At 56.6% G+C, this 18488-nt stretch overlaps 1 protein-coding gene across 1 annotated transcript in view; it reads left to right on the top strand.

Annotated features, from left to right (window-relative positions):
• PTPRN2 (protein tyrosine phosphatase receptor type N2) overlaps window positions 1–18488 on the top strand; it is a gene marked incomplete at its 5' end in the record, with an annotated part of 104800 nt that overhangs the window by 16385 nt on the left and 69927 nt on the right. The window contains one exon of the mRNA XM_036356221.1: window positions 15338–15532. Within this exon, the coding sequence (XP_036212114.1) occupies window positions 15338–15532 (195 nt within the window). The remainder of the gene's footprint in view (window positions 1–15337; window positions 15533–18488) is intronic.

The raw sequence follows: 18488 nt of genomic DNA on the forward strand, positions 1-18488 counted from the left end.
TTCATAGAATGAGCTTGGAAGTGTTCCTTCCTCTTGAATTTTTTGTAGTAGTCTGAGGAGGATAGGTTTTAGTTCTTCCTTGAATGTTTGGTAAAACTCCCCTGTGAAGCCGTCTGGTCCTGGGCTTTTGTTTGCTGGAAGCTTTTTGATGACTGCTTCAATTTCTTCCATAGTTATTGGCCTGTTGAGATTTTTAGATTCTTCCTGATTGAGTTTTGGAATGTTGTATTTTTCTAGGAATTTGTCCATTTCCTCCAGGTTGTCTAGTTTGTTGGAGTAGAGCTGTCCATAGTATTTTTTAACAATCATTTGTATTTCTGTGGGGTCTGTTGTTATTTCGCCTCTACCGTTTCTGATTTTGTTTATGTGGGTCCTCTCTCTTTGCTTCTTGGTGAGTCTGGCTAGAGGTTTGTCAATCTTGTTTATCCTTTCAAAGAACCAGCTCTTGGTTTCATTGATTTTCTGTATTGTTTTTTTGGTCTCTATGTCATTTATTTCTGCTCTAATCTTTATTATCTCCTTCCTTCTGCTCACTCTGGGGTTTTCTTGTTGCTCTCTTTCTAATTCTTTGAGTTGTAGAGTTAGATGATTTACTACCATTTTTTCTTGTTTTTTGAGATAGGCCTGTAGAGCTATAAATTTCCCTATCAGGACTGCTTTCTCTGTGTCCCATAGGTTTTGGATTGTTGTGCTTTCATTGTCATTAGTTTCCAGGATGTTTTTAATTTCTTCTTTGATCTCATTGGTAACCCAATCAGTATTTAATAACATGCTATTCAGCTTCCAAGTGTTTGAGTATTTTGGGTTGTTTTTATTGTAGTTTATTTCTAATATTATGCCATCGTGGTCTGAGAAGATGCTTTTTATGATTTCAATCTTCTTGAATTTGGGGAGACTTTGCTTGTGACCCAATATGTGGTCTATTTTTGAATCTGTCCCATGAGCACTTGAGTAGAATGTATATTCTGCGGCTTTGGGGTGAAGTGTTCTGAAGATGTCTATTAAGTCCATCTGATCTAGTGAGTCATTTAGGATTGCTGTTTCTTTGCTGATTGTTTGTCTAGAGGATTTATCCAGTGATGTCAGTGGTGTATTAAAGTCCCCTACTATGATTGTATTGTTGTCGATCTCTCCTTTGATATCTTCCAGGAGTTTTTTTATGAATTTTGGTGCTCCTGCATTGGGTGCATATATGTTTACCAGGGTTATATCTTCTTGTTGTATTTATCCCTTTAGTATTATGAAGTCGCCTTCCTTATCTCTTGTTATGGCCTTCACTTTGAGGTCTATTTTGTCCAATATAAGTATTGCTACCCCAGCTTTCTTTTCATTTCCATTTTCCTGAAAGATATTTTTCCATCCCTTCACTTTCAGTCCATGTGAGTCCCTTCTTATGAGGTGGGTCTCTTGTAGACAGCAGATGTATGGGTCATGTTTTTTTATCCACTCAGCCACTTGATGTCTTTTGGTTGGAGCATTTAGACCGTTTACATCTAAAGTTATTATTGAAAGGTACTTGTTTGTAGCCATTTCTTTTTTTGTGTGGCTGTTTTCTTTCTGAGCTTTTTATTTCTTCTTTTTACACCAGTCCCTTTAGCATTTCTTGCATGGCTTGGTGGTGATAAACTCCCTTAGCCTTTTTTTGTCTGTGAAGCTTCTTATTTCCCCTTCAATTTTGAATGATAGCCTTGCTGGATAGAGTATTCTTGGATTCAGTCCTTTGTTTTGCATCACTTTGTAAATTTCCGTCCATTCTTTTCTGGCCTGATGTGTTTCTGTTGAGAAATCATTTGATAATCTAATGGGAGATCCCTTGTATGTAACTTTCCGTCTCTCTCTTGCAGCCTGTAAGATTCTCTCTTTGTCCTGAACATTTGCCATGGTAATTATGATGTGTCTTGGTGTGGGTCTTTTTGGGTTCACCTTGTTTGGGACTCTCTGTGCTTGTGTGACTTTTTTTTCCCCACCTCAGGGAAGTTTTCTGATATTATTTCTTCAAATAGGTTTTCTAATCCTTGTTCCTCTTTCTGTTGTTCTGGCACCCCTATTATTAGTATGTTGTTTCGTTTCATGTTGTCCCAAAGCTCCCTTAGGCTCTCCTCCTGTCTTTTAATTTTTTTCTCCAATTGTAGTACAGTTTGGGTGTGTTTTGCTTCCTTGTCTTCTAATTCACTAATTCGGTCCTCCGCTTCTCCTAGTCTACTGTTGATACTTTCAATGGTGTTTTTTATTGCAGCTATATCACTCTTCATTTCTTCTTGGTTCTTACCTAAGTTATTGATTTTTTTCATCCATTTCTTTTTGATTCTTACTTAAGTTGTTGATTTTTTTCATCTGTTTCTTCTAGCTTCTTGCATATGTTATTGATTTTTTTCCTCCATCCGGTTTATGCAGTCTAGGACCCTTATCCTGAATTCTTTTTCTGTCATGTTGCATGCCTCTGTATCACTTAGCTGCTTTTCTGGTGAGTCCTCCTTTTCTTTCGTTTGGGGGTTTCTTTGTCTACCCATGTTTGATCTCACTGACATATCTAGACGTTGAGTGGTTCAGTGGTTGCTCCCTGGGTGGCAGTGGCTCCTTGTGCTGTGGTTGCTCTTCGGGCGGTTGTGGTAGCTGCTGCTCCTCAGTTGGCAGCAGCTCCTCTGGTGGGTGCTATTCACAGCTGTGGTGGCTCTTCTGGCTGGTGGTGGGAGGCTTCACGTACAGCTGCTGTTCCTCAGCAGAGGGTGTGGTGCTCAGGAGGTTGCTGTTGCTTGGATCTGCTGTGTTGATTTAAAGGCACAAAATACAACACAACAAGGCACCATGTACCAGGCACTAAACACAAATATATTCACGATATTAATAACCCCAAATAATGGTGACCACCCGAATTAAGAGAATTAGGGGATAAGGAAGAAAGAAGAGAAAAAAGAAAAGAAAAGAAAAGTAGGGGGGAAAAAAAGAGTGCAAAAATGAAATTGGGAAAAAGGAGGGGGGGAAAAAAAGAAGAAAAAAAAGAGCAAAAATAGAGAATGAAGCAGGAGAGGGGAAGAGACTATTTATATGAGGAGAAAACTCCTATAGAACTGCCACTAATCCCAACAAATTCCAGCAACAGCTCCCTGGAGATGAATGCAAACTAGAAACAACCAATAATATCAAAAGAGGCAAGGGAAAACAGAAGCACAAAGATAACGGGGGGAGGGGGGGGTTGGAGGGAGGGGAAAAACCAGCAGAAAAAAATAAAAAGAAAAAATAAAACAGCCTCACAACCAGTCCTCAAACACACACACACACACACACACACACACACAGACACACAAAAAAAACAAAAAACAACAACAACAACAACAACAAAAACCAATATACTCAACAATCAAGCAAACAGCAAAAAAACAATAGAAAGACAAAAGAAAAAAAATGTTGGATAGTGAAGAAAGATAAGGGAGAGGTGTATAAGGATTTAGAGCAGTGGATTGGAAATAGTATATACAAGTAGGGTGAAATTTTGACAGGAGGTAAACAGAAGGAATAGGGAGAATCTAAAGCAGGAATAGGGTAAGAGAAACAGGACAACAAAAGGGGAAAAGTGAGGGAGAGGGTTTTAGCATAGAGGTAACATTGAGGTAGGGAAAATTGATGCTAAAGGAACGATGAAAATAGAATAGAGAACACTAATCCCAAAATAAAATAAAGAGAAAATAAAATGGCACTTTAAAAAATGGTAAAATGGTAGCAGTAATAATACTGGTTAAAAATAAAAATGTAGTAATTAAAAGGGTAAAATCAGGTGATGGAAAAAGAAGAAAAAAAATTGGTTTCTTAGTTAAAAGGTAAAAAAAGAAAAAAAAATATTTGCAGTAGTGAAGGTCCTTCGGTTCTTCTAGTCGTCAGTCTGGCTCACCTTAGTCCTATCCAGAGCTGGTTCTTTAATCGTTTCCCTGCTCTGTGTTGTTGCTGGGATTGAAAATCCCTCTATAGGCCACACCCTATTAACTCCCAGGGACTGATCAGATTATTTTAATCCTTGATCTCGTTCAGGGTGGAATCTAGGTGTGGCTGTGCTCCTTGCCTGGGGACTAGGTGGAGGAGTCCCACCCTCCGGAGAGAATGGCTGCCCCAGTCCTGGGCCCAGGGGTGTCTCAGCACTCAATTCACTGCCACCTCTCCCAGCCCCCCCTCTCTCCCCATCCTCTCCCCAGATTCCACTCGTCCGCACCTTCTCCCTCTCTTCAGCACAGGTGAGTGTCTGTATCCGAAATGTCTTATGAACAGGATTCAGTGAAAACAAACAAACGCCGGCCGAGGAAACAGGGAAGGCTGAGTCTCTGTAAGCTCTTCTCTTACCGGCACTGCATGGTCTGGTCAGCTCTTCAGGCTGCCCCCTTTAGGCTCAGTCCTCCGTGATCACAGAACCCAGATCTCAAATCCCCCGGCGCCAGGAATCCCGCGGATCTCCTTTCCCCCATCAGGGGCTGTGCCTGTCCCAAGAGACGCGACTGTCTGCCACGCGGGCTCCCTCTCTGTATTTTCTTTTCCCCCAAAATTGTCGTGTCATCTTATAAATAGAATGTATGCTGCTGACCTCGAGTACAAGATCCCAACCCCATGCCGGCAGAAATCTGTGTCTTGCTTTTGACCCCAAAACCTTAACAACTAAGAGCCCGCTGCTGACAGAAGCCTTACCAATAATAGTCAGTTAACACATGTTTTGTTTGCTGTGTGTTACATACTGTATTCTTACAGTAAAGTAAGCTAGAGAAGAGAAGGTGCTGTTAAGAAGATCATACGAAGAGAAAATACATTTACCGTATTTACTGAAAAAAATCCACGTGGGAGTGGACCCCGCGTGGAAACCCATGTTGTTCGAGGATTGGCTGTCTGTGTGTACATGCGTGTGTACATTTACACATATGCTCACTGAGAGTAGTACACAGGCCCTACTTTTGGTGTCGGCGCCCTCACGCATGCCACGTGCGCGTGCGTCTGTGCCCTGGCCGAGCGGAGCTGCAGGCGGGAGCTGGTGCGGGAAAGCCTCTCCTTCCAGTGTCTTTGGCTCTGATGTGGCGCTAGGTCCTGGAGGCTCTGACCACCTCGCAGCGCACGTTCCGGGCTCGCCAGCCCCAAGGACCCTGCGGATCTCACAGTTCTCGTCTGTGGTGACCTCACAGCACAGGTGTCCCTGTCACCAGGAGGCCTCGGGTCCTGGCCCAGAGGAGAGCGGGCATCTGGGTGGTGGGACACCGGGAAACAGCCACTCGGCGCACACCAGTGGGGGCTGCCGGTCGGGGGCTGCCGGTCAGGGTGCTCCCGGTTGGGGGCTGCCGGTCGGGGGCTGCCAGTCAGGGTGCTCCCGGTTGGGGGCTCCCGGTCGGGGGCTACCAGTCAGGGTGCTCCATGTCGGGGCGCTGCTGGTCGGGGCGCTGCCAGTCAGGATGCTCCATGTCGGGGCGCTGCCAGTCAGGGTGCTGCCGGTCAGGGTGCTCCATGTCGGGGCGCTGCCAGTCAGGGCGCTGCCGGTCGGGGTGCTCCCGGTCTGGGGCTGCCAGTCAGGGTGCTCCATGTCGGGGCGCTGCTGGTTGGGGCGCTGCCGGTCGGGGCGCTCCATGTCAGGGCGCTGCCGGTCAGGATGCTCCATGTCGGGGCGCTGCCAGTCAGGGTGCTGCTGGTCGGGGCGCTGCCGGTCGGGGTGCTCCCGGTCGGGGGCTGCTGGTCGGGGTGCTTCATGTCGGGGCGCTGCCGGTCAGGGTGCTCCCGGTCGGGGGCTGCCAGTCAGGGTGCTCCATGTCGGGGCGCTGCTGGTCGGGGCGCTGCCGGTCAGGGTGCTCCATGTCAGGGCGCTGCCGGTCAGGGTGCTCCATGTCGGGGCGCTGCCAGTCAGGGTGCTGCTGGTCGGGGCGCTGCCGGTCGGGGTGCTCCTGGTCGGGGGCTGCTGGTCGGGGTGCTTCATGTCGGGGCACTGCTGGTCGGGGTGCTGCTGGTCGGGGCGCTGCCGGTCAGGGTGCTCCCGGTCGGGGGCTGCCGGTCGGGGGCTGCCGGTCAGGGTGCTCCCGGTCGGGGGCTGCCAGTCAGGGTGCTCCATGTCGGGGCGCTGCTGGTCGGGGCACTGCCGGTCAGGGTGCTCCATGTCGGGGCGCTGCCAGTCAGGGTGCTGCTGGTCGGGGCGCTGCCAGTCGGGGACTGCCAGTCAGGGTGCTCCATGTCGGGGTGCTGCTGGTCGGGGCGCTGCCGGTCGGGGCACTGCGGTCGGGGTGCTTCTTGTTGGGGTGCTGCCGGTCGGGGTGCTGCCGGTCGGGGTGCTCCCGGTCGGGGGCTGCCGGTCGGGGCGCTGCCAGTCAGGGTGCTGCCGGTCGGGAGCTGCCGGTAGGGGGCTGCCGGTAGGGGGCTACCAGTAGGGGGCTGCCGGTCGGGGTGCTGCTGGTCGGGGTGCTGCAGGTCGGGGGCTGCTGGTAGGGTGCTGCCAGTCGGGGTGCTGCTGGTCGGGGGCTGCCGGTCGGGGGCTGCAGGTCGGGGTGCTGCTGGTCGGGGTGCTGCTGGTCGGGGGCTGCCGGTCGAGGTGCTCCCGGCTCAGGCCCATGCACCTGGCGAGGGCCAGCTGGGCTCCCACGGGCAGGACGGGCACACGTTGGCTGACTGTCCTGGCTCTGCCTTAAGGATCTGCTGTTCCTAGGTGGTTAGTGTGACCAGTAGGCACAGAAGTGATGCGAGGGCAGGACGTCCCGGTTCTGTGGAAAGTGGTTCCGTGGAAAGCGAGTCTGAAGGAACCCTCCCCTTCGTCAGCTGTGGTCTCAGAAAGGCATTCCTTTGCTTTATATTTAAACTTTTGGGTCAAAATCATTTCTTTTGCAAATTCCCAGTAAGCAAATCTGTCCTTAGAAATGGAAGGGCGCCCTAAGCAGCCACAGGAGGGCATTTCCTCCCACTCCCATGAGTCCGCTCGAGGCGCTGCGCTGCCGTCGCCTTTGCAGAGGCCACCGCCAGCCGCAGTCGTAGGTAGAGTGTCCTGAGACGTCCACGGACCCACATGGTTCTGCGAGTGAGGGCCTGGCTTCCTCGAATCCAGGCCAGGCCCCCCAGGGTGAGGGCTCGCCGCGGCTCCCTGCGTCCCAGAGGCCCCCAAAACAGCGGACGTCACTGTGCTGCCGGGTGCTGACTCGGCGTCTCCAGAGCCTCCCGCCGGGGCGGACTGTTTTCCGGAAGGCGACGTTCACAGTGTGGTGTCCCATGACCCCTACACGTTCACACAAGCTGACCCCAACAGCAGCGGCCACAGGCTGTCCGCCGGTTTCTGGGCAACGCGGTTTCTCAGAGAATAGCCCCCTCGACGTGGGGGCGTCTAGCGGAGGCGAAGTCTGGAACATCACGCAGCTGTGTCTACACAGGAGAGTGAAGAGGGGCAGCCCTTCCTGGCGAGACAGGAACGGCCAGGCCAGGCCTAACCGAAGGCAGCAGGCCCTCCGCCGTGTGGACGACGGGGGTCGGGGTTTGAGGTCACGGCTGGGTCTGAGGTCACGGCTGTGTGGTCCCATCGGCAGCCACTGGCAGGCCTGGTTTTACTGGAAAACCATTTCACGAGGAAGGGCAGGAAGTGGCTTTGGGGGGGAGTGTCAGCTTGGCCTCCATGGCCCCGTTCTCTCTTCCTTCCTGCTCTGCTTTGATGACTCTGTCCGGTATCACCCGGCGCCTCATCAGGAGCAGCCGAAACAAAGAGACCGCGTGTCCGTGGTGTGTCCTGGTCTCCGTGGGTCCCGCCTGGTCTGGGAGGCCCGTCGGGACATTTTGTGGAGCTGAGCTGAACAACCCTCCTGCAGAGCCTCACCCTCCGGCAGACGCCAGCGGCAGAGCTGGTTTCTCCTGCGCCTGGAACCTGCGTGGAGAGACCACACTGTGGAGCCGTCACCTAGGCCAGCGGTCAGCAAACTCATTGGTCAACTGAGCCAATATCAACAGCACAACGACTGAAATTTCTTTTGAGAGCCAAATTTTTTAAACTTAAACTATATAGGTAGGTACATTGTTATTAACTTAATTAGCGTACTCCTGAGGCTTAGGAAGAGCCACACTCAAGGGGCCAAAGAGCCGCACGTGGCTCGCGAGCCGCAGTTTGCCGACCACGGACCTAGGGTTCCAGGTGATGGGGGCAGCCTGGTCTGAGAAGGAAGCCCGAGACGCTGGCAGCACCCAGGTCCGTGGCTGCCCACTGTGCCCAGCGGGCGGCGCTGACTACAGCCTCTGTTCTGTGCTCGGTGCCTAGGACGATGGAAAACAGACACAAATGATGTCCGTTCTCAGGTTTGGGAGGCACAGTGTCGCTGAGGGGACCGCAGGGGGACAGAACAGCCCGCTGCTCTCAGAGACGGAGGCGAGAGCCGGCAGGGCGGGCGCAGAGCCGGCGGGAGAGGTACCCTCTCTCCTGCTGCAGACTCCTCAGAGTCCTGGGGTGGGAAGAGTGTGGAAAATTGCTTTCCCTTCTCTTCGTTAAACTGTGTCTATATCGTTAGGCTTTATTTTGAGAAAACATCTTGCAAAATGGGGAAAATTACTCACCACTGCTTGGCAAACAGTGTTTATCACAGGGCTGCTCCCCAGCTTGTGAAGGGGTTGCGAACGCAGCAGTTGGCATGAAGCAGCTGCGCACACAACGCGGACATGGGGGAGCAGCCAGGGTGGCCAATAGGGTGTCAGGTGACGAGGAGCGCAAGGGCCCCGAGGGAAGGTCAGAACGCAGTGGCCCTGGACAATTCTCACCGGTGTAGGCATCACTGTGCATGCATGTGTGCCTGTGCGCGGGTCCACGTGTGTGCCTGTCCGTGTGTGTGCCTGTGTGCACGTCTATGCCTGTGTGTGTGTTCGTGTGTGTGCCTGTGAGTGTGTCCGCGTGTGTGCCTGTGTGCATGCCCGTGTGTGTGCACGTATGTGTATGACCATGTGCATGTGTGTCTGTGTGCATGGCTGTGTGTGCATGGCCATGCATGTGTGAATGCATGTCTGTGTGCCCTCGTGCATGTGTGTGCATTCATTTGTTCACCTGCGTGTGTGCTATCCCACAGTTAGGTTTAAACGTTATTCAGGTGTCACTGAAAAGCCATGGGAGGAGGTGAGGCAGCCCCTTGGGGCACTTGGTGAGACGGGGCTGTGGGCGAGCCCCTCTCTGACAGGGCCGCTCTGCCCACGTCCGGCCCAGGCTCACCCAGGACGGGTGTGGCTGTGACTTCTGTGGGCAGAGGATGGAGGGTTCCTATTTCCCACCCAGGAATGGCCGTGGCCCTGTGGCCCCAGCCTCTGGTAAGGATGCTCCCAGGCCCAGGACACAGGGGCCCTCCTGGCACACACCCCGTCTTGCCCACAGCCACACTGACCAGATGAGCTGTTTGCAGTGAGGGTGTTTGTGCAGAATCACTCCCCAAACCGCAGCGTAAGCCCTGCTCTGCTCCCAGCAGCTGCACTGGCCTAGCCTGCGAACGGCTCCTTCTGGAATCTGCTTCGATGACAAACAGTCTGCCTGAATGACACCACGGAGGACAAAGAGGGTGATCCTTCAGGACGTTGATAATCGGGCCACTGCTCCCCTGCTTTACCCCGCACATGCCTTCTAAGCACTTCACTTCATTGCCATCACAGTCGGTGTAGAATGTTGCGTGTGTTAAGCATCTGTGTCCTGGTGGCCGCAGCGGAGGCCCCGTCACCACAGCAGCGTAACTGCCTTTTCAGACTTCCTCCTTCGCGTGCGTCTGCTTTGGAGCCGACTGCTGGGCCGCACTCGGTGTCGCCCTGTGGCCACACCCCAGCGGCTCCACCGGACGGTCCCGGGGGCTGCTGGCAGGTGCGGGTTTTGCAGGTTTGCCGAACTCCGGGTGCCCTTGGAGCAGGCGACGGTCCCTGCCCAGGAGGCCGTCCCTTCAGATGCCTCTGGGGTTTTCCAGGCTGCAGAGAATGGCCTTGCCCCCGCCCCATGAACCGCTTCGCTTCCTCCGGCCGTTGTGGTGGCCTCGGTTTGGCCCTGTGACCACTAATGACGGCCGCCCTCTGTGGGCACTCCCAGCCCTGCTCGCTCGCTTGCTCGTCCCCCGGAACGGCAGCGGTTTCGCGGAGCCTTTGTCGTCTTGGTCTCTCTTTCCCGCATTCGGAAGGACAGGACTTTTCTCTCGGAGTGAGGCCCACTCCGCAGCCCCTGGCATGCAAAGGTCTGAGAAGTGAGATGTTCGCATTATGTGTCGGGATGGATTTCTGCCCCCAGAACCCTATTTAACTCATTTTGCAGGGGGGGCTCTAAGGCAGGCAGGCTCTGCAGAGGGGCTCGGCCGGCTCGGGGGGCGGGCGGAGGGAAGCAGCATCTCACAGGGAAATGAGGCTGGAGCCGTTGGGGAGGCTGCACCAGGGGAGCTGCATCATGGGGGCGGGGGGAGGGCTGTGTCGTGGGGGTGACCCTGCTTCTCAGTCTGAATCATCGCTCTGAAAATGAGAGGCGTCTGGGCTTAAGTAAATCCTGTGCCGAGTGCTGTGGGGGGCTGCCCGGTGCCGGGCGGGCAGGGCCGGTGCCCGCGGGGCCACACGTGCCGGAGGCAGCCGAGGGCTGCAGAGCTCCATTCTTGCACTTTCCTGGTGGGGAGTCTGCGCGCCCCGAGCAGGCACCCTGGTTCCTGTTCTTGACAAGCAATATGCTGTTTGGCTATTTTTAACAACGTGGCACAAACGTCACATGTCTGATTCTTCTGAGATTGAGCATTTACATTCGGGGACTGCAAACCAGCTGCTCTTTTCTTCCTACAAACCCCACTGCCCTCGGGAGAGATTCTCCTCCTGGGGACTGAGGGCTCGCCCTGGAGCGGAGCCGTGTCCGGAGGGGGCGGGGCTGGGCCCAGGCCGCCCTGTCACCTCTGCTCCTGTCTCCCTGAGGAGGCCCGGGACCCTCGGCCCAGCTCAGTGCCCGCGCGTTCCCCGCGTGCCAGCATGTCGGGCCTTCCCGCACATTCACCCTCCAAACCCCCTTACCTCGTGCAGCGGTGTAATCGTCCCACTTTACGACGACAAACTGAGTCAAAGCTGCAGAGCTGTGGGGCAGGCCAGGCAACCCAGCCCGTCCCTGCCTTCGGCCCTGGTCGGCCGTGTGGACCCGCGTCTGTCGTGGGCTGTTTTCCCTCCACAGACAGTGGGCTTCCTGCTCCTGAGACACAGTGACTCCCGGCACCTGCCCCCCAGGAGCCGCTGCTCCCTGGAGAGGGGCCTGCAAGCCTGTCCCTCTCCCCGTGGGGCCTGCCCTTCTCTCACGGGGTCCTCACAGCGTCCTCAGCACCGGGCGGACCCTACGCCGAATGAGGCGCAGAGCAGGCGCAGGGGCGGCGGCGCCTCTCCCGGGAAAGCGTCCTGGAGACACGTCGTGCCGAGGCCGGAAATGAGTGCTCTCCCTCCGCACTCGGGGGAATGTACTGGGGGGGAGGGTGCTTTACTTCACGCACATTGGCTTTCTCCCTCCTGCAGGGCAGGCATTGGGGCCTGGGCAGTTGCCCAGTGGTTAGAACATCAGCCTGCACACCGAGGGGGCTCAGGCTCGATCCCGACCCCGGTCCGGGTGCAGGCGGGAGGCAATAGTCGATGCGTATCCCTCACAGCGATGCTTCTCTGCCTGTCTCTGTCTCTCTCTCAATATCAACGGGAAAAAACATCCTTGGGTCGGCAGTGGTCAGCCTCCTGGTGGGAGTGACCCATGACCTTGGATGACCTGTGACCTCAGTGTCGGGAGAGGCGCCCAGGTCGGCCAAGGACCCAGCCCGAGTACGGGCGGGTCTGCGGGGGACAGCTCGGGTCTGCGGGGGACAGAGGACAGCCCAGCAGAGCCATTGAAGGGACGCGGGCACTGGCTGAGCCCACGTGTGGGTCTGTCTGTCACCAAAAGCTTCCTTTTATTGAACCCCCTTCTCCTCCCGCAGTCACACCTCACGGTGGCCGTCCCCGCCTGACCCCGCGAAGGCAGCGACTTTCCTGTAAACGCGAGGGCCTCCGCGGGGCTTTCCTGAGCTGAGCGGCGCTGTCTCAGCTCCCACACGCCCCTTTCTGTGAAGGGAGTCGGTCTGGATCGCAAACGTCGTCTAAGATTCGTTTAGACAAGGGCCTGAGGCCTGCACTCCTGTGCAGCCGAGGGCGTGACAGCCAGGCCACGCCAGGGCCGCCGAGCGGGAGCGCGGGAGCCCCAGGAAGCATCGCGGGCGCTGACCGCCAGCCCCTCGGGCAGCCTGTAGCCTGTGGTTTCCTTTCTGTGTCTCCGGAGCCTTAACCCGGGACTTTGTGTTGGTTTTGCCCCTTTGGTTGCTGCCAGGATTATAAATTGGGAAAATGTGAAACGGAGCCGGCCTGTCTCCACGTTTCCTCGGCCTGTGGTTTTGCGGTTGATTCCGCAGCTGCCAGTCACCTTTGTCTCCAGTGGGACGTTCTCCACGGGTGGCCCGGCCCTGCGTTCCAGGCTCACTGAGCAGAGCGTCACACAGAGCAGGCACCTTGGCGACGGCAGCTCTCACCGCTGTGTTTCCTTGGCAGGGAGCTGGGCAGGGCGATGCAGCTGTGCCGAGGCGGGAGCAGTGCCGTGAGCCTCACATCACCTCAGGGTGTTGGCGCCCAGCACACGCATTCGGTGGTTGCCAGGGGTCAGAGGGTCACGCCTCCATTTGTCACCCTGTGGACTGCGATTGCCTTTCAGGGACAGACGGCACCCTTAGGCTGGCTGTGGCCCTCACTGGCCCCATCAGGGGGTGGGCCTAGCTTGAGCTGTCCAGTCCGCTCACAGCAGTCGCGGAGGCGCGGCTGCAGAAGGCAATCTCTTCACAGAACCCGGCCCAGGGAGTGCGGAGTCCGCGCTCCGCCTTCTCGGCTGGGCAGACAAGGCCAGTCTATGTTGTTCTCTGTTTTAAAGACAAGTTAGCTTTTCCTTAGTGTTCATGTCCAAGGAACAGTACAGAGGAAACATGGAAATTCTGTTATCAATCCACAAGCTATAAGCAACCAGAGGACTTACCTCTCTCAGCGATGCTCACAATGATCCCGGAAGACAACGCGAGCCACGCGGGACACCTGAAGGCAGAGGGGTGGCTGCTTCCCGCTGCACCCCTGGGACACCTGAGGTGCCGGTGACTGTCGGGGAGGGCCGTGCGGCAGAGAGGAGGGGGCGCGGCTGTGTCCCAGAGGTGTGCCTGCCGCGTGGAGGGACTCTGTGTGCTGCGGGCCGGATGGAAGAGCCGGGGAGATCCCCATCCCATAATAATGCGGCGTTCAAAGTCACAGGCTCCGAGTCCCCCCATTTGTCACAGACAGACAGCTGTGGCCTCTGTGTCGGCACCAGGTGGCAAGCCCTGGGCCCCGGCCAGGTGTGCAGCCGGCCTCCAGCACTGTTACTCTGAAGCCAACACAGGGAGTGGTTGCCGCCACCTCTCCTGTGCCTGTACCATGCTCATGCCACTGCCCATGACAAGGATGAGTGTGTTGTCCCTTCCCATGTCCCAGATTAGGGCGACAAGGCAGCAGAAGCCCTGGCACAGGGGTGGAAAAGGGCATGGCCGCCTGCTGTCGTCCCACCTCGGGTGCTCAGAGCCCGGCCTGGAGGAGGCACCTTGTTCTCAAGAAGTCCCAGGAAGCTCAGCCCTGAGCCCCCAGCCTGGGCAGCAGCTGGGCTGCACACAGGTGCAAATCACAGGCCTTGGACACGGAAAGCTGTCCTGCGGGGACCACGCTGTCCCTGGACACGGAAAGCCCATCATACAGGTGACCACACTGTCCCTGGACACGGAAAGCCCATCATACAGGTGACCACACTGTCCCTGGACACGGAAAGCCCATCATGCAGGTGACCACGCTGTCCCTGGACACGGAAAGCCCATCATGCAGGTGACCACGCTGTCCCTAGACACGGAAAGCCCATCATGCGGGTGACCACGCTGTCCCTGGACATGGAAAGCCCATGATGCGGGTGACCACACTGTCCCTGGACACGGAAAGCCCATGATGCGGGTGACCACGCTGTCCCTGGACACGGAAAGCCCATCATACAGGTAACCACACTGTCCCTGGACACGGAAAGCCCATCATGCAGGTGACCACACTGTCCCTGGACACGGAAAGCCCATCATGCAAGTGACCACGCTATCCCTGGACACGGAAAGCTCATCATGCAGGTGACCATGCTGTCCCTGGACACGGAAAGCCCATCATGCAGGTGACCACGCTGTCCCTAGACATGGAAAGCCCATCTGCAGGTGACCACGCTGTCCCTGGACACGGAAAGCCCATCATGCAAGTGACCACGCTATCCCTGGACACGGAAAGCCCATCAAGCAGGTGACCACGCTGTCCCTGGACACAGAAAGCCCATCTGCAGGTGACCACGCTGTCCCTGGACACGGAAAGCCCATCTGCAGGTGACCACGCTGTCCCTGGACACGGAAAGCCCATCTGCAGGTGACCACGCTATCCCTGGACAAGGAAAGCCTGCAACCCAGGCTTGTGCCACATCCGGGGGCACGTAACCTTTTCTTGACAGAGTTTAACTTTGCCAGCCCCAGTCACGTGATGCCTTCCCGGCAGAACAGGGAGTTCACGGCACGGTGTTAGAATGCTTCCAAAGGCCCTGTTGTATGGAGACGTGCTGGGCACTCGGCTAGTGACCCGCGAATCTGAGCACTATAGGCCGGTGCTGTGTGGGCCACCTCGTCCCCGCCACGTCCTCTCCGCCACGACGTGTTAGGGTGTCACCTGTGGACAAGACACGGAGTGAGCTGACTGGCGCCTCTCAGGCCCCACCCTGAGATTGCCCCTTAAACAATGGACGCAAACTTTCCCGTCAGCCATGCACTTTCCTTCCTGCGCGCCTTTACTCACTCTCTCCTGTGTGGGCTTTTATCCGTTTGGTGGTGTTTGGGGGGAAAGGGAAGACCCGAAAAGAATTGTGTGTTTTTCCTGAACCCCTGACTCGGACCATTTTCCATATCTCGTCCCACAATGCAAATCCCCACCCCCGCCCCGGGCCACGTCCCAACAGCAAAGGAAAGGCATCTGCACGAAGCGTGGTTGTGAGGCGAGTAGGGGTGACCACAGCGCTGGCTGGGGCCCTTTTTCTGTGCGTGCAGTGTGTGAGTATCTGGGTGTGTGTGTATCGCTATGGATTGTGCATTGTGTATGTGTATATATCTCTGTGTGTATGAATCTGTGTGTGCGTGTAGGTATGTGAGTATCTGGGGTGTGTATCTGTTTGGTCTGTGCAGCGTGTGTGTGTGTGTGTGTGTGTGTGTGGTCTGTGCTGTGTGTGTCTGTGTGTGTGTGTGTGTGGTCTGTCCAGGTGGCACTGACGCCCGTGTCTCCCACTGTCTCCCAGGAGCTCTGCCGCCAGCGCATGGCCGTGCGCACCTCTGACCGCCCGGAGGCCCCACACGTGTCACGCATCAACAGCGTGTCCTCGCAGTTCAGCGACGGGCCAATGCCCAGCCCTTCCGCGCGGAGCAGCACCTCGTCCTGGTCGGAGGAGCCGGCGCTGCCCAACATGGACATCTCGACCGGCCACATGGTCCTGGTAAGGCCCAAACCCGCTCCGCGACCCTGCCCACCCCGCCTGCGCGTCCTGTCGTGTCATGATGGTGGCTCGGGGAGACCCTAGCTGGCTGCGCAGCCGACGAGCAGGTTGTGGCCCCGCATCGGGCTCCTCTGCTGGGGCCTCTGAGTGAGTGGCCAGTGTGACTCCGTGCCCTGCTCCTGCCCTGAGTGCCAGCCCCACGTGCGGACCCGAAAGGTTCTGCAGGTTACCGGGTGGGAAGGGCGTGCATTAGCGCCTACTGTGCGCTGCTTTCTTAACCTCCAACTAACAGGCAGCACTTGCCCCTCCCCCAGGCTGCCCAGCATCCTCAGGGTAAGTGAATGTCGCTTGCATGCTGCTCATGCCGCACAGGGACACTGGCGGAGGGGAGGGCTCAGGGTTCAGCCTGGCAGGAGGCCCGTGGGCCGGGCCGTCTCCGTGAGGACCCGCCATCGGCCTCTGCAGGGTGGCCTGCTCCCTGCCCGCCCGCCCAGCGTGCCATCCTCAGCGGGACACACGTGCGTGGCCGTGTGCTGCCGCTGGCACGTGATTAACCCAGTCTTACTAGGAGAGACGTTCAGAGCTCGGCCCCCTTCGCTGCCATCTCCATCGGGCACCGGGTCGGCTCGCTGCCAGGTCGCAGCCAGGCTCCTTCCTGTCTGGTGCGTGTTCGGTCATTGCCCTGACCCGGTCTTGGTGATGGTTAAGCGCTTCCCTCTGTGGGGACGCCCCGACTTGTTTACTTAACGCCAATGGAGACGGAGGACCACAGACAGCAGGTCCCAGTGTGTCCGCGGCTGTGACAGCACCACAGGCTCCCGAGGCTGGAGTCGGGTGGAAGACCTCCCACTCTGTCCGCCATGGTAGAGGGGAGAGGGCCCTCTGGGGTCCCTTTCACTAGTACAAGGGCACCATTCTGGTCACGGGGCCACTTGGTGACCTCATCGCCCCTCAGTCCTCACCGTCAGCCGCCATCTCGTGGGGGGTAGGTTTCAACATATGAATTTGGGGGACACAGGAAATCGCATTTTCACTAAAAAGTCTGACTGCAGAGCCTGGAGGTGGGGCCTGGAGAGGCCCTAAGGCCCCGACAGGCTGTGGTGTCACCAGTGTGTCCATTTTGGGGTGCACCGGGGGACATCTGTCTTGGGTGCCCGAGTCTGCGAGCAGGAGCCCAGGATGCCGGGCCGTTCGGACCAGATGTGGGGACGGATGCACCATGCGGCTGGGGGGTAGCCTGCAATGAGGCCAAGACCAGCAGCCCATTGTCCGGCCGCTGAGCTGGACACACACATCTTTGCTCTGCCCCAGGGGTGGAGGACGGTCCACTGCGCCCTCCCCACTGCTGGGGCTCCAGGGATGGAGGACACCCTGGACAGGGCCACCTGCCTTTACATATTTCCTCACAGACGTATGTGGCCGGATAGTGAATCTACTAAATTGTTTTCAACAATATTTGTCCCTTTTAGAGAAAGAAACTCAACCACAGGTCAGGTTTTCAGTCGCTACAGCCGTGTGCCTCCGCCACGCTGGCTGGAGGGTGTTGAGGCTCCTGGTGTCCACATCGTGTCCGATTTCAGCCGTGCTTACAGCCGAGGAGGTCTCAGGCCCAACGGGACATGGAAGCACTGCGCTTCCCACGGAGAACTGTGGCGTGGCATCACGGTGAGCGCACGCATGGCAGTTAGTTCTCCAGGGAAATGCACACGCCGCACACACTGACCTAGCCTTCATGTGGCTGTGGCATTGCCACGCCTAATGGGAGGTGTCCCTGCAGAAGGTCACCGACTCCGAGCCCTGATGCAGTGAGAGGCCGAGTGCACCTCCACCCCGGCCCCCCGTCACCACGCGGACGTGCAGCGCGGACTCAAGGCCTGTCTCCTGAGCCAGCACTGTCTCGGGGGTCCTGCGGGCCTGGGCAGGAGCCTGGCGATGGAGCGGGAGTGTGCGCACCGTGGATGCGCCACATGGGCCTGCAAGGGGGCCGGGCCTTCCTTGAAGGCCTGTCCTCACTCAGGGTCCTGGCCGTCTGCCCTTCTGCTCACTTTGCCGGCCGGTTCAGGCGCTCTCCCCACCCCACAGCTGTCCTCACACCAGGCCTGTCCCTTGCCTGGAGTGGAGAGGCCTGGAGATGCCACACACCTGAGCCCCACGAAGCATGTTTGCAAAACACCTCACCCTCTGCATGCAGGTGGCAGGGCTCAGCGCTCAGCTCTGGACTCACAGGCCGTTTGCAGGGCTGAGGCCGCAGCACGTGGTGAGTGGACCAGAGCTGTGTTCAAAGGGCATGTGAGGAAAAACCAAGATGGCAGCATAGGTAAACACTGGAGATTGCTGCCTCGCACAACCACTTCAAAAATACAACTAAAAGACAGAACGGACATCGCCCAGAACCACAGGAAGGCTGGCTGAGGGGAAATTCTACAACTAGAAGGAAAGAGAAAAGCACACTGAGACTCAGAGGAGGCACAGTGCGGAAAATACAAAGGTGCGGAGGTGCGCGTGGAGTGGGCTGGTGGCTGAGGGCGCGGTTGTCTGTTTCAATCGGGAGGGAGTCTCAGGCTCTGAGCTCCAGTTCTGGGCGAGTCTCCGGGGACCCAGACTCAAACGGGAGAAGAGGGACTGTCTGGCATCAGTCGGAACTCAAAGGCAGCTTTCTCTCCGAGGTTTGCAGCGGTTGCTGGGACTCTGAGAGCCTCTGGGGATGGGACTTAGAGCAGACATAACTGCTCGATCCATCCGCCCTGGTGATCCCCTGGGACCCGCCCTGCCCAAGCCTTGCAGGGAGGCATTTGCTGGTTAGCCTCAGGCAGAGGCTAGATTAGCGCCGCCCTAGAGATCCAGCACAGAAGTTCTCCCACTGCAGACACAGCTGATTCTCATAGCCAGTTGGCCTGGAGGTCAAATTCCCCCTAGTATTACCTACAACAATCAAGGCTTAACTACAACAAAACTG

Source organism: Myotis myotis, unplaced genomic scaffold, assembly GCF_014108235.1.
Source record: "Myotis myotis isolate mMyoMyo1 unplaced genomic scaffold, mMyoMyo1.p scaffold_m19_p_25, whole genome shotgun sequence".
In the NCBI taxonomy this organism is placed as follows: Eukaryota; Metazoa; Chordata; class Mammalia; order Chiroptera; family Vespertilionidae; genus Myotis; species Myotis myotis.